The following is a 20,984-nucleotide window of genomic DNA, read 5'->3' as shown; positions in this document are numbered from 1 at the left end:
TTATTATAGTTAACTGGTACAGATACAAATAAGGAATACCTTGACAAAAGTTAATTTATCTGTACTTCTCAGTGTAAGCTGAGCACTTCAGAATACTGGCAGTCAATAATGAAAGAGATTTTGAAGTTTGCTTTCAAGATGTGGTAGTTGGGAGGCAAGGGAAATTTTGCACACATTTGCAGGTTTATGATATAATCACACATCTTTGTGAGCTGCTAAGTTACCTATGATCAAATCCTGATTCTCTCTTATCTCTTGTAACAGCTAATGTTTCTGGCACTTCAACAAGGATGTTGGTGTTTCGTTTGTCAGTGATGATCAAGCTTTTCTTCCAGTTGGATGCATCTATTTGTCCTGAAAAGTGGACTGCTCTTCAAAAAATGCAATTTATTGTTCTGGCCCCCACATAAAAGACCTGGAATTATTAAATCTGCCTTGCAACATGACAGAAATTCACATAACAAATGCTAACATATCGTACTTGCAAGATGCTTTTGCTAGGATGATGGACTTACAGCATCTCATCCTGTCTTCAAACAACATCGCTCTGGTTTCACCAACGGCTTTTAAAGGCTTGGGAAAGCTAAAAGTCCTCAACTGCTAGGTAATAAGCTGGTTGAACTTCCCTCAGAAGCATTTGATGACATGGTGCAGCTACAGCAATTGATCATTGAAAGTAACAGTTTGAAATCTATCGAGGAAAATCTGTTTGACAAACTGACTAGTTTACAGGAGCTTTACTTGAACAAAAACCAACTAACAGCACTTCCCAGTGGTGCGATGAAGAAACTTGCCAAACTCAGAGTACTGAACTTGTCAAGAAATTACTTAACAGCACTGCCTAGAAATATATTTAGTGCATTAGCCAGGCTTGAGAGGCTGATGCTGTATATTAATAGGCTGTCTTCAATAGAGTCTGGTATGTTTGATAGCCTGAAGGAGCTGCAGGAGCTTTTCCTGCATTCCAATAATATCCATTCCATTGCCCCTGATGCATTTCATTGTCTTCGTAAACTAAGAACCCTGACACTCTCCAGAAACAGGCTTCAGGTTTTGCCTTCTGGGCTTTTTTTGCACTTGCATGACCTGTCTAAACTGACCTTGTACAGAAACCCGCTGAAGTCTCTTCCAGAAGTATTGTTTGGAGAGATGAGGCATCTTGGTAGCCTATGGCTGTATCACACAAAGCTCTCAACAATACCAGATTTTGTGTTCAGTAACCTGACAAATTTAGAGCTTCTTGTACTGAGTTTTAACCCAGAGCTTACGGTTCTTCCTAGGAATGTATTCAGTGGCCTGAATGAACTGCGGGGCCTTTCTCTCCATACAAGTAATATTTCCAGTTTGCCAGAGGGAATCTTTCTGAGCCTTCAGAAACTGCAGAATGTTTCCCTCTTTGAGACAAGACTTGAGGTTCTTCCTAGAAACCTCTTTCATAATCTCAAGCACCTCCAGAAAGTTTACCTGAATAGTACTAACTTGCAGTCTCTTCCTGCAGACTTCTTTACTGCTTTACCTGAGCTGGAAGAAGTTGTCCTTGATGACAACCCTTGGAAATGTGATTGCCAAATTCTTGGCTTCCGAGAATGGCTCCAAAAGAGCACAACAATAGTTAAAAATGTGCCATCCCTAATGTGCCACAGCCCAGTGGCACTGCAGAATATTTCTCTTGTGTCTCTAAACATCGATGACCCAGAGTGCCTGCCAACCACAGCTATGACACACCAGACATTCAGCTCAACTTATTCCCAGACTTTGACATCTCCTGTGACAGAACACTTCACATCATTTCGGGAGACTGCTGTAACAGTCCTGTCCAACATAGAAATCATCAGCACACCCACATCAATTCCTCCTGCAGCTCCAGGTTTTACATACTCCCATGTTGAAGACGTTGGACAACCTGTGTTACATTTCTCAGATGTTCCACTCCAAACTTCTCCCAGCATCATAGCACGAACCAACAGTGTCAGAGGGACAGATTTAACTACTCTCGTCTGGTGGGATGAGTTTCCAGCCCACAGCAGTGCTAAACCCTATTTTAATAGCAGAGTTACTTATTGCCAGCTATTCTTGTGCTTTCACAGTTTGATTTTAACATTCCAGACTGTAGTCATTGTGCTCAGTCTTTATGTGATGGGTAACACCAGGCAACTCTTGCACTCCAGAAATATTCCTGCTCAGCCTGTAGTTCTGATAAGAATATTAAGAAGATAGAGAAATCTAGCCCAAGAAAGAACTCAAAGTGTTGCTTTGGATGCTTTTTGAATATTTGAGCAGTTAATACTCAATTCAGATCTGGATTACAAATCTTCATAGCAAAGACCATAAGGACCTTGTCTTTATAACATAATGGAAATGAGTTTTATGCACCTCGCAGCATTTGCCAAGAGTGGTTGTAATCAGTGTCAATTGTTACAGCACTTGGTGCACGAACCCAGAGGGTGAGATCACAGTATCTGTGGTCACGTCTACATGTGTGCTGTGGGTTTCCTGCCTTGGAGTGCAGCCCTGTCCCTGCCAGAGGCAGCTGCCTGCTGAGTGTTCACTGCTCAGACGGAGTGCCATCAATGTAGGAACTCCTACATAGGAACAGGGCTTCAACTGTGCTTTAGAGATTGCACAAAGTACTCCAGTACTATTGTGCTCTGTGCTGCCTGCAATCTTGTGTCTCCTTACTGAGAAAACAAGTGGTGTTTTTGGGAGGAGCTGTGGGAAGGACCTTTAAACAATGGGTATGTGTGTAGAATGGTGTGGTGCAAGTATCTTAACTTTGCTTACTGTCTTTAGGCCCATTTCCCGTTGGCATGAGGAAAATTACCAATTAAAGCTAACAGCAGAGGAAGATGCTGAGCTAGGAAGTATAATCTTGATGTATTTTATTGTTTGCTTGGAGGTTTTCTGGAAACTTTGTAAAGTTCCTACAACTCTGAATTTTAAGTAAACAATTTCATCCTTAATCTTTGGCCAGTGGTCTGAAAAAATAAGGTGTTCCTGGCTGCATGATGCAGGGAATCTTGAAACCAGAGTACCAGGCAAATGGCCAGGACTGAGGATGGGCTCCACAGGGGTGAATTGGTTTCAGAGTAACCTTGACTGAGCTGGGAGAGAAAAGAATGGCCCCTCCTGGGCTTGGATGGCAAAACAGCAGCATGCAGCTGAGGAGCAGAGAGCCTGCTGAACTGAGGGCCACGAGGTGTCATCTCCGTTTTGAAGTTGTCTGGGGAATGTACACAACTTCATCAACTTGGAGTGTTCAGTCACATTTTCAGTCTCACTATTTTTTACTTTATTACATACTGCTATTCCCTGACTTTCAGTCCTTTCAAGTGCTGATGTGCAAAGGCAACTACTAGGCAACAGTGTGGGTTTTGGTATTTATACTAACATTTTATCAATATTTTGAATTGTATGAATATTTTCGTTTGTAAGTAGACTGATGGCTGTCAGACTGCCTGTGCTTTAGCAGCTGTGATTTAACTATCAGCTTTTATCTACATTATGGGACTTAGTTTATTCTTAAAAGCTCTGACATTCTTAAAAACCTCTGTGTGTGGTTCCCTGGCTCCTTGGGCTAGACAGCCTCTACTCCAGAAGTCATTTTGTAACCTTAGTGCTTTTCTCACGATTAGGGACTTTCCTGGATGCCCTTTAAATGCACATGACAGACTTTAAGAAAACTTGCTTTTCCTGCAGGTTTATGGTTACTTCCCTGCTGTGTGTTACTCTAGGCATTGAGAATAAACTGTGACTGCTTTGTTTCAGGGTGCTCTGCTGCTGGGCCTAAATTCCTCTTCCAGGCTCTGAAAAGAGACAATGTTCTTCATAGTCTTAAATGATTGTTGTCTTGCTGGTCAGTTTTAACAAAATTTAGTGAACCTGACTAAATAGGAGTTAAAGCCATCTCTAAAGAAGCAGAATTGCAAGTGACTGCAAGTGGTACAAAGCAAATTGCAACTGGAATCATAAACAGAGGCTCCAGAACATTTATCACAATGTATTTGAGAGAAACAAAAAAACCAACAGTGAGCTTTCTCAGTGGTGGTTCTGGGTGGTTTCATGTAGTGTTTAAGAAGAGAGAGTTGTTACAAATTTAGGTTCTTGGTTGGGCAGCTGTAATGACCACTTAGTGCTGTGCCAGCTCCAGCGCTGTCACACGGTGCCACGCAGGCATCTGCTCGCAGCAGGCAGATCAGTGTAATCAGGCCTAGTGAGGAAATGGTTCTACAAACCATGCTGGTCATTGTTACCTCAGTGAAGGAAGTGTGCTCCGGGCACTTGGATGCACAGTGTCTGATTTCTAAGGAAAAGCACCTGTTTGCTCATGGCACGGGTACAACCCTTGCTGTCCAACCAAGGTCAGGGGGCAGCCCCAGCTGTCGCCCTTGTGAAGCCTCCTCTGGCTGCCCCAGCCCTGCAGGGCAGCCAGCTGGGCCCCCACGCTGCTCCCTGGTTCCCGGTGCAGTCGCTGAGCTCCAGCTCTGGCACGTGGGGGCTCTGGCACAGAGCTGTGTACAGTCATGTGCTAAGATGAGGATGATTCCTCTTCACATGGTGTCATCGGGCTTTCCCCACGCTTGAGCCAGACGGGGAAGTGAAGTCATCAGACAACAAAAGGCTGGAGCAGTGAGTGCCTGGGGTGATTTACTAACTTTTCCTCTGAGGTGAACTGTTTTGAGCAGCCTCTGATTCATTGTTTCTTTCATTGCCCAGTGGAGCTCAGCCCTTCCCGAAAAACTCCCAGGCCTGAGAAATCCTAGGATATCCTTATGCATACCCCATTTCTGTCTTTCCTGGAGAAGGGACAATTGTCCATGTCAACATGATGCAGCTGTGGCAGACAGGAAGGCAGCAGGCTAGTCCCCAGACCCTCTCTGGGCAGCCCTGCCTCGCTGCTGCCTCAAAGCACCATTCCCCTGTCTGCAAGGATTTTCTCAGTCCCTGCAGCCCACGCTTGGATCGTCTACTGCTCAGCCTTTGCCACCAGGCTGGGTGGGAACACAGAGGGCTGGAAGAAACTGGAGGTACCTAATCCCTGACCCAGTGGATCCCTGATACTGGGGAAGAGGTGAATGGTCATGGTTAACAGCCCTGCATGTAATCCAGACCTCCAAGTCAAGGACCTGCTTCCAGGACTGCATCCTGGCTGGGAGTGCTTGGGTACAACACTAGGCCAGCTGTGCCAGCCATAGCTCACTCTGTCCCTTCAAATGCTTGTTGCTGTAGCAGTTGCTCATGTTCTCTTTGTTTAGGAAATCCTGGAGCAGTGGGAGCTCTGACCTACCCTGACAAGCCATGGGAGTATTCATTGTGTTTCCAGCTTGATGTCACTACAAATGGCATTCTTCTTTGCTTGTTGGGATTTGAATCCAGAGGGTCCCCAAAGCACAGGGTGCTGAGGGGGGGAACTGAACGAACTGCTGCCACAAACACTGGCAGCTCTGCCTGTTTCACAGCCACTGCAGCAAGCACGTCCAAGCCACCAGCACAACAAATCCTTGCCATGTGTCTCTGGTGTCCTGGTCCTTTCCATCCCACCACCTCTGCCCTGTGAGATTGGCAGGAGGGCCCTTGTCACTGCTTGCAGAGGGTAGTGAGCTTGGGCAGCTGCCTGTGAAATGCAGTTCAGTCCTCCAGTGCACAGCAGCAACATCAGAGCCTGCACCTCAGATCTTCCCTGTCCTGGTGTCAGAGAGAAGTAGGGTGATGGCAGATGTGCTTGGAGAAGGACCCCAGCAGTGCTCTGTGGTTCAGGAGTGCATGCAGCTGCTGGCTGCTGGGCAAGAGCCCTGGGAGTCTCTGCCTGACACTATGGATCATTGGCTGTGTCTCCTCTAGGCCTCCAACCAGCATGGCCTGCCTGGGGCTGCTGATTTGGCAACCCTGATATTGGAGAATATCCTAGGGATGTGAGAAGAGCTGGGAGGAGATGAAGCCTAAGGCACGTTCCCACGAGGTAAGGCACAAGGGTGTTTACAGACAGTGAGTGGAAGGCCTGAAGCTCCTGCTTTCTCCCAGCTAGGGAGTGGCAAACTAGGGAAGTTTAATTTCTCCATTTTTGTAGCCAAAATCTGGGTTTATTCTCACTTGTGGGTGGATAAGCCCTGATGTACTCTTACTTGAGCCAAGAGGGGTGAGTCCCAACTTCACTACAGGGTGGGAGCTTCTGTTCCAACAGCACCCAGCCCCATCCACCACTGGGCTCGGCCCTTGAGCAATTGCTGCTGTAGGACTGGCCTGCCAGACGTCCCGCTGTGCCTTTGTGTCTATCTACTTGGAAAAAGCTCAGGGCAGAGAGCCAGTGATGGCTGGCAGCAGTTCTGCAGTCTGCTGCTCACTCCTCTGCTCGCTTCTCCTGGGAAGAAATGAGGCCCTTTCCCCCTCCGTGTGTTGGGAAGAGGCCCCTGGGGTGCTTTTGTGGTGCCAGAGGTAGCCTTACAGGGATGAAGCTGATCCAGGAAAGAGTTCTCAGTGTATGAGCCCCATGCCATCACGCCCCCCCCCCCCCCCCCCCCGCTCCAGCTGCTCCTTTCACAGCGCACATCGGACGAGCTCTTTCCGTTTCGGATTATCTCTGCGGGCGGATTTGGCCGCGGGCCCCGCATTCCTTCCAGCCTAGCGCTGCCCTGAGCCCGGGCCAAGCCCTGCCTGCTGCTGCTATCGGGCCAGGGCTGAGCCTGGGCGAGCTCTGCTGCTGGGGTGAGCCCCGCTGGAGCCGGAGAGCCTAAATGCCGTTTTCCTTGAGCTCCAGGAGGGTTGTGGTGGGCCCGGTTTGAATGGAGGTCAGCCTGGTGGCCATGCCTGCTAACCATCCTCGATGGACCAAAGCTGCTGCTGCTCCCTCCCGGAGTTCTTACTTTGCATAAGCACTTTCCCAGGGCAGGCGGGGCATGTCCCCATCCCTTGGGGCAGAGGATGGCATCATCTAGCCATGAGCAGTGAGGCAGCCCCGGCCCTGCATTCCTCAAGCAGGGGAAATGTCACCGTGGCTGGATCACTGGCCCTGTGGAGGAGCTCTCTTATCTGGGTTCCTCAAACGATTTGGGTGGGCCCGTGGTGAGGCAGGAGCTGCTGGTGCTTCTCTAAGGGTGGAGGTGGCCCCAGCACCAGCCCCTGAGAGAGTAATGCCCCGCCTGCAGCCCTCAGCTGTGGCTTGAACCTGTGGGTCCTGCTGCAGGGCTCGGGCCCGGAGGTGTTCCCTGTGCTGGAACACGGGGAGGACTGCCCCCGTGGCCCCTAGCCCAGCCCTCCGCCCTCCTCCTCTGCTTCGGCAGTGTTCGGCCTGCAGCCCGGGGCCAGCTGGTCTCTGTGCACACCCGGGGGCTGGGGGCGTTCATTGCAGGGCGGGCACTCTGCAGCAGTGCACAGTAACTGGAGGGTCCCAGCTCTGTGCTGCAGGAGCGGCCATGGGGAGGTCCCATCCTGCCCAGAGTGCCAGCTGGGACAGGAGCTGGCGGTGTGCAGGGAGCAGGGGCTGAGGGGGGAGCTGGGTCTGCATGGCGTGGGTGAGCTGCTCAGCTGCTTGGCAGATGAACAATGTGCTCTCCCAGCCAAGCCCACAAGCTGCTAATTTTAGCGATTACATGAATTTTTCCAAGCAGTCTCGAGTCCCTTGGTGATTCAGAGCCACTCAACTTTGCTGCATCCGCCACCCTGGCCGTGGGGATGTGCTGGGGGTGTGCCAGCATGGACAGACACGGGAGTGTCCTGCTGTCCTGTAGCAAGGCAGACAGCTCCAGCAATAAGTGACACTGCTGTTCCGGGGCTCCATCGTCTCCTTCAAGGTGCAGGGACACAGCAGAGATTCCACACTGTTCAGGGCTTGGTCAGGGAGGCTTCAGCCTCTGGCTGATGCAGCTGGAGGTGGGAAAGGTCCACCAGGCAATGCTGAACCTGGGGCTTTCCTGCAGCATGAGACCCACTCCACTTCATCCAGTGCCATGTGAGTTCCTAGCTATGAGGAACAGCCTCTCACTGCAAAATGCTAATCTCACCCTGAATCATATCAGTTTGCTGTCTCAGGAGCTGCCTCTCCCCTCCAGATGTGTGGGGTGGGTACATGCCGCCGCCGTCCCAAGCTCTCACCCTCTGATTCTCTCCCTTGTAAGTAGCCTGGGGCAACATCCCATGTGCTCACCCCAGGGAGTGGCTGAGGAAGTGGTTCACGGGCGTGTGCCACTTGTTACCTCAGCCCTGCTTTATTTCTACCAATGTCTTGAAAATAATCATCTTTTCTGGCCAGATGCCATTGTCAGTTTCCTGAGGCCTGGGTAGAGGCGGCAGGTTTTTGTCAGGGTTGTTACCTGGACTGCTCTGAAACTTTGCCATCATGGGAGGGACCATAATCTGATGACCCATCCTGTTGGGGCAGGATGTCTGAGGTACCCACCACTGCATCCCTGTCTGCCCTGGGGCAGCACTGCTTGGAGGGAGATGAGTCCCACATTCTTCTGATGAGCTGGGCTTGAGGCAGTGGTTTATCAGAAGTGCTGAGGTTTAGTTTATGTGTTGCCTCGCTGAAAATCTGTGAGCTTCTGGATGAGTCAGAGCGGGCAGAAGCCCAGCAGTACTGGCAGTGGGCAGACAGAGCTGTGATAAGGCTGTGAGAGCCCTGCTCTCGTACCAGGGCTGCAGGGAGCAGGCAGCTCCCAAGCCCAGCGCCTGACCTCCAGCTACAGAGCTGTCACATAAGTGGGGAGATTATTTTGGGAAGTGTGGTTCTGGGAAACTGCTGTGTCACTACAGTGTGAACTAGAGGACTTGGTGGGTGGTGTTTTCAAAATGCCCATTCTCTGTGCCCAAATGCCTGGGTGTTGCCCCAGAGCAGGCAGGGAACATGGCCAGGGGTAGTTTCAGCCTCTGCCCTCACTTTCCTGTCAGAGAGGGGTCTGTGGCCATCCAGCATGTCCTATGGCAGGTGGGCCTCCGGTCTGAGATAGTGGTGCCGTGGCCTCCAGCTGCAGTCCTCCTCCCTGCCATGTTCCCACGATCCCTGTCTCCTTCTTTTGAGACTATTTAGGGACTCTGCTCTCCCTCCCTGCAGTTTGCTGTTTGTCCTGGTCTGGTCCCCTCTTTGAAGAGGGCAGCTGTCCCTTCCACTGCCCCGCATGCTCCCAGCCCTCACAGCATGACACATTTCCTCCCCGTTGTCCAGCAGCAGCCTCACGCTGTTCCCATCTGAGCACCTCCTCAGAGCCACCCGGAACCTGAGCAGAGGTTGCTGCAAGCAGCGGAAGCACGAGTGGGCTGAGACGGGAGTAGAGGCAGTCAGAGAGGTTCCAGCTGCCCCGTGCCTAGCAAGGACTGCAGCGGCTCTCCAGGAAGCCCAAAGAGGTCACGTACACTGCTGACTCTCCTTAGCTGCTTCCTCCCGAATATCCGTTCCCGGTAGCTGCTGGACTGGGACTGCCCGGAGGAGGTGGGAGAGGTGGGGAGACCTGGGCTGGGTGATGGGACCCAGGGGCACTGCAGGGCACCCTGCTGGAGGGGGCAGGGGAGGAGTGGCAGCAAGTGCCTCTGAACAAGTCGATAGATGCTTTCCAAACACCCTTGGGTACCAGGCTTCATCACCTGTGTGTCAGGACTGCTGAGGGGGCAGAGCAAGGGCAGCCACCGGGAGACAGCAGTTGTGCTGCTCTGGGGTTGCAGGGATGCCTGCAGTGGGGGTTCCTCAGTGCCAAGGTGTTCCTCATGGCTCATGGGCAGCACTCTGGCTTCCTGAGGGTTCTTGAAGCAGCCTGGCCCGTGGCTGGTACCCACAGAGCTGCTGACCCTGGCATGGTGCTCGCTTGCTGGCAGCACTGGTTATGGTGCCCACAGGACAGAGCCCACAGTGAGTGCTTGTGGGTTTGTGGCCCGTTGGGATCCGTGGCTGTGGGGGGAGTGAGAGCTGTGACCTGGGCAGGGTCAGTGTCCCAGGGGTCTGCCTGCACTGGTGGCCCTGGGCTGGGGCTCAGCTGGAGGTCCTGATGTGTACAGGAGCTACAGACAGGGAAAAAAGAGTGTGCCTGTGCCCAGGAAGTGCCATGGAGCAGCCCTGGTGTGAGCTTGTGCCAGGGAAGGACAAGGTTGTGCCCAGGGGTCTGGCTTTGTCTTGTCTGCCCCCATGGGTCAGTGGCTGTGTCCCATTGGGTACCAGGGTGACTCCCAGGACCAAGCTGCTGCCAGGGCACTGGCTGACATGAGCAGCACGTTCACAGGGCCCTCTGCCTGTCTTCTTGCAAGAGCACTGGGGTTCGCAAGGGGGAAACCCAAAACTCCATCCTCGAGATACTTGCTCTGCTGAGGAAATAGGAGTTGGAAGCAGCTCTGCTCCAGCACTTTCCCTAACCCCGCCACTGCCCCTGTGCTGATTCATTGATTTGGACGGGTTATATACTGGGAGGGGAAGAATGAACCACACTCTGCTCTCTTGCCAGCACGGAGCTGTGCTCACTCAGCACTCGTGGCTGCAGGACACTCGGGTAAGTCTCCTTCTCCTGCTGCCCCTGTGAGTGGACACCGATTGCAGGGACTCCCAGGGCAGCTCTGGGGGTTGGTGGTGGAGTGGTGGGATCTGCACATTCATCACCTTTTTATTTGATGGAGATGTTTATCTTGCTAAGGTTCTCTGAAAAAGTAAGACAACTTAGATGCTGTGGGAGCTGAAAGAGTTACAGAGGCAATGTATCCCTGACTGTGATCAACAGAGAAAAATAAGTGGGGCAAAGTACTATTTTTGAGGGGCTGAGGGGCTGAGCAGCAGAGAATGTTCAGTTTCTTGTCTCTAAGGTTTTTATCCCTAGAAGAAAATGAGAGATCAATTGTTTCCAGCTGCCTTTCCTGAAGGTTGCTCCAGTGTGGGTGCTCTAAGTGCTGCCTTACCAGGGAGTGACATGAGCAGTGCTTTTGATGTGCTGAGCTTTTGGGGAAGTTTATAAATGTCTTGCTATAAACAAAGCTGTTCTTGGATGCAGATTGTTTCCATATGGAAATCCATATGTGCTGGCTTGTGGATGATTCCTCCCTCCCTGCCTGAGAGCAAGAGTGCTCCCTGGGCGGAGGGCAGGGAGGAGGGCAGGGGCTGTGCCCCAGCACCCTGGGTGCCAGCTGGGGCACTGTGGCCACATCCCTGTGCTGCCTGTGTCGCATGTCGCTTGTCTGGCCGAGCTGGGCTCAGAGCAGGAGTGTCAGGTTTTCTCTGTCCCTAGTGCCAAATGAAGCTGTTAATGGGGGCTGCTCCATGCCAGCCTGGCACAATGCTGCTGCTTTCATCTAGGGAGGGAAGGAGGGAGGAAGTTCCAAGGCCAGAGGAAAGAGGAAAGGGTGTCCTTGGTATCTGTGCCTGTGGGGTAATGGAGAACTTTGCTGGGCACCAGCCCTGGGACCAGCCTGTATACACGTGCCCACATCAGACACCCCACTCATGGTAAAATAGGCCAGGCTGAGACCTCCTGCTGGGGATGGGGGAACGCAGGGCCAGCTTGTACCCAGCCTCTACCCAGCCTGTGCCAGGGAGCTGGCAAAGGTCCTGTTGACCCAGGCTCCTGCAGGACCGGAGCTAAAGTATCCATAGGCACTGCTCTTGGCTTTGTACGGGAGCTCAGAGCTGGGAGGGTGCTTGGGGTGCTGGGGCAATGCTGGAAACTGCTGCAGGTGCTGTGAGGCAGCTCTGGTGAAGGTCTGGCTCTTTGGTGGTGCCAGGAGGCTAGTGCTCCTGATAGCAGCTCACCACACTCTGTAAGACAGGAAACCACACTCCTGGCTGCCAGAGGAGCCAAGAGAACTGGGATGCCAGGGATGCCACTAATAGCTGTGGTATGGCAGCCAGGCACTGTGGCCTCCAGCTTTGTCTTGCTCTGAGCTCTTGTCTGGGTTGAGTCAAGCCTTTCCTGTCTCAAGCCTTTCTTGCCTGCCCTTCTCTGCCTTGTTGTCATGCTGGGAGCAGGATGGCCACAGCCTCAGTGGCTTTTTCCAGGGGGAAAGCAGCACCCATCCCTGGCAGTGGCTTTGGGAGCTGGGAAATTGCAGGGGTTAACCCCCCCTCTGTTTTTTCTGCAGGCCCAATGGAGCAGGGAGGCTGGCAGCGGTGGCTGCTGCTGCTGATGGGCATCCAGCTGGCCAGTAGCCAGTGCCCAGAGCAGTGCAATTGCGTCCGTAGTGCCCAGGTGGAGTGCTTTGGTGCTGACATCACCACGGTGCCCAGCCCCATCCCTGCCAACGCCATGACCCTGCAGATCATCAACACCAACATCGCCGAACTGGGTGACGCCGCCTTCGGCAACGCCTCCCTGCTGATCGGGCTGCGCGTAGAGAAGAACGCCCTGTCACGCATCAGCCCGGGGGCCTTCCAGAACCTGCCTGACCTGCGCTACCTCAGCCTGGCCAGCAACAAGCTGCAGGAGCTCCCTGTGCAGGTCTTTCAGCCTCTGGACAAGCTGGAGTCTCTGCTCCTCTCAAGCAACCAGATCCTCCAGGTCGAGCCTTCCCACTTCGCCCATCTGAGCAACCTCAAGGAGCTGCAGTTGCACGGGAACAACCTGAAGGAGCTGCAGGAGGGGGTGTTTGACCAGCTGACCAGCCTCACCAAACTCAACCTGGCCAGGAACAACATTGACCGCCTGCCGCCCCGGGCCTTCGAGCGGCTGGCGCGGCTGCAGGTGCTGCGGCTCTACGAGAACCGGCTCCGGCACATCCCAGTTGGTGCCTTTGATGGGCTGCCGGAGCTGCAGGAGCTGGGGCTTCACCAGAACCAGCTGGAGACGCTGTCCCCGGAGCTCTTTGTGCACAACACCAACCTGCAGAAGCTCTACCTGTCCAACAACCTCCTCACCACTCTGCCGAGCGGCGTCTTCTTGCCCCTGCACGCTCTCGCCAAGATCACCCTGCACGTCAACCGCCTGCGGGACATCTCCCCCAGTGCCTTTGGGCCCATGCCCAACCTGCAAGAGCTCTGGCTTTATGACAACGAGCTTTCCACCCTCCCCACTGCCCTCTTCAGCAACCTCACCGAGTTGCAGCTCCTGGTTCTCAGCAAGAACCGGCTGCGGTCGGTGGCACCGGGGGCTTTCCAGGGCCTGGGGGAGCTGCTGGAGCTGTCGCTGCACTCCAATGCCCTGCGCCGCCTGGATGCCCGGGCACTGGAGGGGCTGCCCAAGCTGCAGAACATCTCTCTGCACCATAACCAGCTGCAGGCACTGCCACGGGGCCTCTTCGGGGCCACCCCTGGGCTGCGGAACCTGCAGCTGCACTCCAATGCCCTGGAGTACCTGCCTGCCGGAATCTTCTCCCCGCTGACTGCCCTGCGAGAGGTGAGGCTGCACAACAACTCCTGGCGCTGTGACAAGGGCATCCTGCCCCTGCAGGGCTGGCTGGAGGAGAACCCTCACAAGGTGGGTGAGATCCCCCCACTGTGTGCCCAGCCTCCCGCCGTGCAGGGCATCCCCATCACCGAACTGCCACGGGACCAGTTCCACGACCCCCAGCCCCCCACTGCTGCGCCCCATCCCAGCACCCTGCTCCCTGCTGACACCTCTAAGGCAGCATCACCAGAAGAGCCCTCGATGGAGCCCCCCACAGGGCTGCCAGCCTCCCCACAGGAGAAGGAGAAGAAGGAGGAGGAGGAAGAGAGGGGGCAGTGGGGGCTAACACGCCTGCAGAGTGGGGTGGTGGTAGCAGTCATCGTGCTGGTGTGTGTGGCCCTGCTGGCTGCTCTGGTGGCACTGGTGGTCTATGGCTGTAGGAAGAAGAGCCATGTTGTGCTCATGAGGATGAAGGCTCCAAATGAAGCCTGAGCATCTGGCAGACCCTGAGGGCAGAAGTGCTTGTGGGGTTAGAGGACATGACAGTGGCTCTGCATCAGCTGCCCTTGCTGACTGGGATGGGACAACATCACTGTGTGTGCTGTATGTACCACTGTCCTGCTCTGCTTTGCCCTGCCTTGCTCTGCAGCAGGGCCTCCCCACCGAGTGACCTCCCACGGCTGCCCACTGTCCCCAGCCATTCCTGCCTCCAGTGCAGCCTCTGTGCTCATTCCCTGCCTGGATCCAGCAGCTGAGGTGTGGGATGGAGAGAGGGACCCCTCGAGTCAGGAGCCACAGCCTGGCCATGATGGTGCTTTAGCCCAAATAAACAGGACTTCCCCATCCTTTGCCTTTGCATCATTCCCTGCAGTGCTGCTGCCCTCATGCTGCTTGCTGCCCTCACCCCTGCCCAGCCTCTCTTCCCCACCTTGTGCCCCCACCATGCCTCCCCCCTTGCCCCTGCCTGGGCAGGCACTGTGAGCCATCATTCTGGGCCAGGAGCCGAGTGAGCACCTTCGCCCCAGGAGAGCTGCCTCTGCTCCATCACTCACCGGTGCCCGGGCAGGGCTCCCCGGGGAGCTGCTGGGTTGCTGCCAGGCTGGCACACCCTGAGTGCCTCAGCTGTGTCCCAGTTGCCCTCCCTGCCTGCAGGCAGGGCAGACCAGAGCACAGCCAGCACCCTCTCCTGCTCCCAGCATCTGCCTGCTTCCCTCATGCACCTCCAGCTAGGAGAGCCACGGAACAGTGTTCTGGCATCAGGGATGGGCAGGAGCAGCCCCCCAGTCCCCTCTGCACACTGGTGCTGGCCCTGCTGTGGCTGTGCCCTAGCCTGCAGCGCTCTGCCTCAGCCCCACAGGGTGCCAGGGGCTTGCACTGGCCCCACTGTGAGGGCAGAGGAGTGGGACAATGGGTGTGAAGTGCCCGCAGGGGCTGGGAGAAGCTCCTGTGCTTGTGCTCCTGCACTGCTGGAGCATGTTGGGGCTGCTTCTACTGCACCCCATTCCTGGTCCTCATTTCCTATACACCCTCCACCAGCTAGTGAACAACCTGGTTCTGCTCTGCTTGACAAAGCTTCTTCATCCTCTTCTTACTCCCTGGAGTGCCCTCCTGTGTGTGCCCAGTGCCCCTGCTTGGTGGCAGGCCTTGGCCAGGGGGGATGCTGGCAGCACAGAGTGCAGGGTCAGCAAGTGCTGGCTGCTCTGCAGTTTTAAAATGGGTGCCATGCCATCCCCCCACAACATCTGTAACTAGCTGCTTTCTCCAGCTGCAGCATGACCACGGGGGGTCAGCTCACCTCCATGTGTGCTGCAGTGGCCCCAGGCTGCCTGAGGACTGCTGCTGTGGGACAAGGTATGTGTTTGGTATCCACCCCACAGTGCTGGCTGCTCACAGCGCCTCAGTAGCCAGTGCTGGCACAAGCAGCTCCACACTGGTGCACATGGTGGGTCACTCCTCTGGTAATAGGAGACACAGGACCTATTACCGAGTCCTGCATGGCAATAGGAGACACAGGACTGTGTCACAGGGCTGTTGGGTGCTGATGTGTGACCTTCCCATTAAAGTGCCTTTGTCCACTCCCAGTGCCAAGGGCTGTTTATTCATTCCTTCATAGTGGGCAGCAGGGGAATGGCCCAGCAGCGAAATGGACTGCACTTGATTTCCACTCCATAGAGATTTTTACAGTGCTGAGGAAAAGCCTATATGGGTTGTAAGGCTGGGAGAGGTTTATAGGACTGTGTTTGCAAAGCCCTTGCTGGTCCCTGGCCTCCAGCCTGGGATCATAGACCAAGGAGGGCTAAGCCATACAACAACAGTGGGTGGGCTTTTGGAGAATAAGCTGAGACCTCAGTGAGCTTCTCGATGGGGACACTGACTGTCTCCTGCATGGTCCACTGCTGGGGTGGTGGGGAGCTGGCCTAGCTTCCTTTAGAGCTGGCTGCCACTGGATTGTGTCAGATGTGTTTTTCCATGTGTCACCATCTGCTCCATGAGACTGACTGAGTGCAGTAATGTATCCCTCTCCTGCCCCTGGGGGTGCCTCCATGGCTGCAGCCAGCCCAGCCTGTGCCAACACAGGCCCTTGCAATGCAGCTTTTATGGTAGTGTGTGCTGCTCCTCTGGGCAGGTTGAAACTCCCAGAGGGTTCAGCTGAGCCAGGGGTCCCTTGCCATCCCACTGCTGGCTGGGATGCAAAACTCCTGGTGGTGATCATGACAGGCCCACAGTGGTCCCTTCCCCATAGAATCATAAGGTTGGAAAAGACCTTTAACATCATCTTGAGTTCAACCTTCATCTGCCTTGCTAAGCTGCACCATGGGTATCTTCTCTCATGGCAGAGATATTTGTGCACCATTTCCCAGTGAGATTAAATGAAGTCCTGGGCTTCTCTTAGGGGGTTCCTGGAAGCAATATGCATGCTGACCTTGGTGTGAGACTGGAGCCACCTGTGACAGCAGCAGCCTGCCACCATCCCTGCCCCAGTGGCTGTCCGGGGCCAGAACCCCACTTCCTTGCCAGGATGCTCACAGGATGCCTCTGGCCTCACCCTCAGTCCCTCTGAGGCCGGGTTATTTTTCAGTGTTCCAAGGACATGGGTTGTTGTTGCTGATAAGCAGTGAGGGGCAGCTCCGCCCCAGCAGGAAAAGCTTGTCCCTGGCTTCCCATCCGCCCCAGAAACACACTGTCCCATCTCAGCAAGCAGCATCCCTGCAAATCTGCTGCAGATTCTGCGACCATCCCCGTGATGCCACACTTGGTAAGTGGTGCCCACACTGCTTGGGTAGTCTGGGGGCTTGGGATGGGTGGGAGCCACTGTTGGCTCTGGTGAACACAAGAGAGATGGAGGAAAGGAAACGCCAAGCCAAGTGCTGCTCTCAAGTGCCAGTGTAAGTCTAGGAGAGCTCCACTGATGTGGGGTGTCTGTAGGTGGGATTGCTGGGGGGTGGGCAATATCCCCCATCATGAGGCAGCACTGGCATGTATCCCAGCTAGGGAGGGACTGGCAGAGGTCTGAAGACCACAGCCTCAAAAAGTGCCTCTGTGGGCTGGGAATAGGTGTTTGGTCAGGCGGAAAATCCCTCCAGCAGGTTTGACGCTGCTCTGATTCCTTGTGAAAAAAGAAGTACCCGACAGGAAATTAGAAATACAAGTGGTGGAGCACACTCCTATTGCCACTGAGCTCAGAGCAGCCCTGCAGGGTTGTCCCCATCACCCAGTGTGTGCAGCACAGCCCTGTGTTTCACATATTCTCCTGCCCCAGAACCTGGCTTTGTGCCTGTGGAGACATCTGATGAGGGTACAGCCCTCCCCCAACTTCCACAGACCCACGCAGGTCCCACCCCAGCTGCTGCTCTGCAGGATGTGGCTGCTTACCACCTTTGGTGAGGGTGGCATCACTCCAGTTGTCACAGGGTGGGCTGGGGCACAGAGTAAAAACACCGGGGAGGCATCTGGGAGGGAAGTGCTCCCCGTTTCTGCAAGGGGAGTGCTGGGGAGGTGCTGGCAGCAGGGGCTGGAGGGATGCCCCATGACCAGGGCAGCTGCCTATGCTGGTGGTGTCTCAGAGGTTGATCCTGTTGCATTTTTGGGTTGAGAAGCCCTCTCTCCAGCAATGCCTGTCTGTAGGTGCATGAGGTGAGGCTTGGTTCCTTCTCCAGTGCAGGCTGGTGATCTACAAGTTGCTGGGGCTGGGGTCCCTGCTGGTGGGGGCACTGTCCCCATCCTGCCCCTCTACCTGCCAGTGCTATGACAACTCCAAAGTCTTCTGCTCAAATGAAAGAATGCAAGAGATCCCCGAGGGCCTGCCGGGAAGTGCCAGCCACCTCTTCTTCGTGGAGACAGCCCTGAGCAACATCCACAGCGGGGCTTTGGGCTCCAGCACCACCCTCACCAAGCTGGCCTTCATCAATAACAACATCCAGGAGCTGGAGGCTGGTGCCTTTCAGGGGCTGCCCAGCCTTACCGAGCTGGAGGTGTCAGGCAACCCTTTGTCAGCTCTCAGCCTTGGGATGCTGGCAGGGCTGACCAGCCTCAGCAAGCTCTCCCTCAGAGCCAACGCCATCCGCACCCTGCAGCCAGGGCTCTTCACTACCTCTTGCTGCCTGCAGGACTTGAGCTTGTCAGGGAACAGGATCGAGGCCCTGCCCTCCGGCATCTTCCACCCACTCCGGCAGCTCCAGGCCCTGGACCTCTCAGGGAATGTTCTGGCTGAGTTGCCAGGTGGGCTGCTAACCCCACTTGTCTCCCTTCGTGTCCTCAAGCTCAGTGACAACCTGCTGGCACGGCTGCCTCCTGGTGCTTTCAGGGCACTTGGCCAGCTGACTGAGCTCTACCTGGATGGCAACCGGCTGGAGGAGCTGCCCCCCGGCATCTTCTCCGGGCTGGGGGCACTGCAGCGGCTGCAGCTGCAGCACAATGCCCTGGGCAGCCTGGCCCCTGACATCTTCTCAGGTCTCCTCAACCTCACTGTCCTCAGCCTGGAGGGCAACAACCTGGCCACCGTGCCTGCCATCCTGTTCACTGGCACCCCTGGCCTCCTCCACCTCTCACTGGGTCGCAACCAGCTGGAGACACTGCCCCAGGAACTCTTTGCTAACCTGTCAGTGCTGGAAACCCTGGTGCTCTCACACAGTGCCATGAATCACTTGCCCACTGGGGTTTTCCAGGGGCTGGCAGGGCTGACAGAGCTACAGCTGAGCCACAACAACCTCTCCAGCCTGCCAGCAAGGCTGCTGGCTGGGCTGCCCTTCCTCACCGCCCTGGTGCTGGACCACAACTGCCTGGCCCGCCTGCCCCCGGGGCTCTTTGATGCCAGCGATGACCTGATGCGTGTGGGGCTGTCTGACAACCCCTGGGTCTGTGACTGCCACCTCTCCTACCTCCTGCACTGGCTCCAGAGCTTTGCTGATCCCCTCATCCACGGCCAAGCCTTCTGTGCCAAACCAGCTGCTCTCCAGGGCCAGTCCCTGGTGGAGGTCTCCCGCGGGCAGCTGGCGTGCCCGGGAGCACACGGTGTCCCTCCAGAGGAAGACTGGCACACAGCTGCCCCGGGGCAATGCACCTACACCAACGCCGAGGGCACTGTCAGCGTGGCCTGCAATGCCACGGCCTGCCAGTGGCGCAGACTTCGCCTCCCTGCCCCGGGCCAGGGCCAGGGCCTGGGGCCACTCTACCGGGGCACCTGGGAGCTGCGCTCCCGCTGCGGCACGCTGCAGGTCAGTGTCCTTGTCACGGCACAGAGCGGGAACGAGTCCGCACCACCAGTTCTCCCCACGGTGCCCTAAAGCTTGGACAGGCATTTGCTTCTGCTCTGGCAGCTTCTGAACCAGCTTGGGAAACAAACAGCTCTCCGTCTCGCTCCGCTACCGCTGCCATGGTCACCAGCTGTCACCGAGCTCTCCACAGCAGCTGGCCTGGTGGTATTTATCCTCTCAGCTATGTGTTTCCTGTGTATTTCAAATATAATTAAAATTTATCTATTATTTCTGTGCTATGAGTTCCCATGGCAGAGACAGGAATCATTCTGTTCCCCCACCACTGTCTGTGTGTCTGGGAGAGGCAGTGAAGGTCGATGTGGTACACTGGGATCTTGTCAGGAGCTGTGCATGGTGTGGCATAGGTGAAGGCGCCTGGTGGTATAGGTGCCACTCTGGCAATCTCATGGTGTGCTCATGTCTGCCTGCTGCAGCCACCTTCCCTTGGCACTGCAGAGGGAAGAGAGGCCCAGCTGCAGCCTGGTGAAACCTCAGGACACAGATCTGTGTTGCCCAAGGGAGGTGTGGGTGAGTGCTGCTGACTGCCCAGCAAGGGCCATGAGCTGCCTGGCGGTAGGGTGAGCCCAGGTGTGCACAGGCAGGTCCCCCCACTACCCTGTCAGGGCTTGGTCTGCAGCCCTGCAGCCTGAAAATGCAATGTGGCAAGTTTCACATAAACAAGAGGAAGAACTTTGCTGTGAAGGTGAGTGGAACAGGTTGCCCAGTGAGGCTGTAGAGTCTCCTTCTCTGAATGTACTCAAAAGCCATCTGAACAGAGCCATGGGTACCCGGGGAACGCTACTTCAGCAGGGAGGTTGGACTAGATGACTTCTACTGGTCCCTTCCAACCTCTCCCACCCTGGGATTCTGATTCTGTGACCTGTGGGGACGAGGCACAAAGTCCCAGCAGTGCTGCCCACCCAGGGGTGACAGGTAAGGCGTGTGCTCCCCTGGGAGAGCCAGTGTGGTGAAAGCGCCCAAGTGTCTGTGTGAGAATATCCCTGTGTCTGTGCTGTCAGCTGGGCTGTCCGTGTGTGTCTGTGTGCCCCTGAGTGTCTGTGGGTGTCCCGGGCTCTGTCTGTCTGTCTGTCCGGGCGTGTCGGTGCGGCGGTGCTGCGGCACCATCTCGTGGCCGTCGTGGCTCCGCGGGCCCGGCAGGGGCATGGCGCCCGCTGGGGACATGGGGGCCTGCGACATTGACATTGAAAGGGTAAGGCTGTTGAAAACGTGCAGTAGTTTGTTTTTAAATTTGCCAGGAAAAGTGCAATGAAACCCAGCAAGCAGAAACTGAGCTTTTATAGGAGCAAGTGAAAATGGAAGAAGTTTAAATGCAATCAGTGCAATTACCCATTGGGAAGTAAAGGATATCCTGCCAGTTTGCCTCAAAATGAGCATCCCACAAGATGCCTTGCACTACCAGGAACTCTGGATGTCACCATGGGAGGGTCTTTGGCTTGCACTGGGGTGCAGTACACAACACTAGGGCCAGCAAGGTGTGGAGCTGTGGGGCTGAGCACAGAGCCTGGGTGGTGTTGTATCTGTTGAGCCACAGATTGTTTCACTGTTTATAAGCATTAAAAAATGGCTTCAGAACTGCACTTTTAGCTACATATGGCAAATCCTGAGGAATAAAACGACTGTCTGTTCTGTCAGTGGGGGTGGTGTTTCTGAAACTGGTGAGTTACCCTGGTAGAGATACGGGACTCCAGAGACCATTGCCTGCAAACAGGCCGGCCTGGAGATCTTCAGCTTTCCCTGGATGTGCCGAGTCAAGTGGTGCCAGCAGATAATGCCTGGGGAGTACGTGACTGCGTCCCCTCCAAGGGGTTTCTGCCCTGGGGGCACAGCTCCTCTGCTGGCTCCCGGCTGTCCCTTATCTCCCCACACAGACTGTGTCCTGACCTCACGTGAAACCGAGTCCCATGCCTGGGACGTGGATAAAGAGCTGGCC

The 20,984-nt window shown here is 55.1% G+C and overlaps 2 protein-coding genes and 1 long non-coding RNA gene across 3 annotated transcripts in view; all 3 read left to right on the top strand.

Moving 5' to 3' along the window:
* LOC136375015 (uncharacterized) overlaps nt 1–20,984 on the top strand; it is a 71,966-nt gene that overhangs the window by 14,083 nt on the left and 36,899 nt on the right. The window lies entirely within an intron of this gene.
* GP5 (glycoprotein V platelet) lies at nt 259–2,960 on the top strand. Its single transcript, XM_066340374.1, has one exon. The coding sequence runs from the start codon at nt 646–648 to the stop codon at nt 2,215–2,217; it is 1,572 nt and encodes a 523-aa protein (XP_066196471.1). The 5' UTR covers nt 259–645; the 3' UTR covers nt 2,218–2,960.
* On the top strand, nt 2,607–19,261 carry LOC136375020 (chondroadherin-like protein). The gene is made up of 4 exons (XM_066340375.1): nt 2,607–2,735; nt 12,040–13,770; nt 16,394–16,536; nt 17,438–19,261. Exons 1-4 carry the CDS (start codon nt 2,732–2,734, stop codon nt 19,061–19,063), a joined length of 3,504 nt encoding a protein of 1,167 aa, XP_066196472.1. The 5' UTR covers nt 2,607–2,731; the 3' UTR covers nt 19,064–19,261.

Source organism: Sylvia atricapilla, unplaced genomic scaffold (assembly GCF_009819655.1).
Source record: "Sylvia atricapilla isolate bSylAtr1 unplaced genomic scaffold, bSylAtr1.pri scaffold_72_arrow_ctg1, whole genome shotgun sequence".
Lineage (NCBI taxonomy): Eukaryota > Metazoa > Chordata > Aves > Passeriformes > Sylviidae > Sylvia > Sylvia atricapilla.
This window is presented reverse-complemented; position numbering and strand designations above follow the sequence as displayed.

Excerpts from the sequence above, each read along its gene's own strand:
- GP5 (XM_066340374.1), top strand. The coding sequence starts at position 646 with ATGGTGCAGCTACAGCAATTGATCATTGAAAGTAACAGTTTGAAATCT.
- LOC136375020 (XM_066340375.1), top strand. Across the intron at positions 13,771-16,393 it reads GAAGGCTCCAAATGAAGCCT|CAGTGAGGGGCAGCTCCGCC; the intron begins GAGCATCTGGCA and ends GTTGCTGATAAG. Across the intron at positions 16,537-17,437 it reads TCCCCGTGATGCCACACTTG|TGCAGGCTGGTGATCTACAA; the intron begins GTAAGTGGTGCC and ends TTCCTTCTCCAG.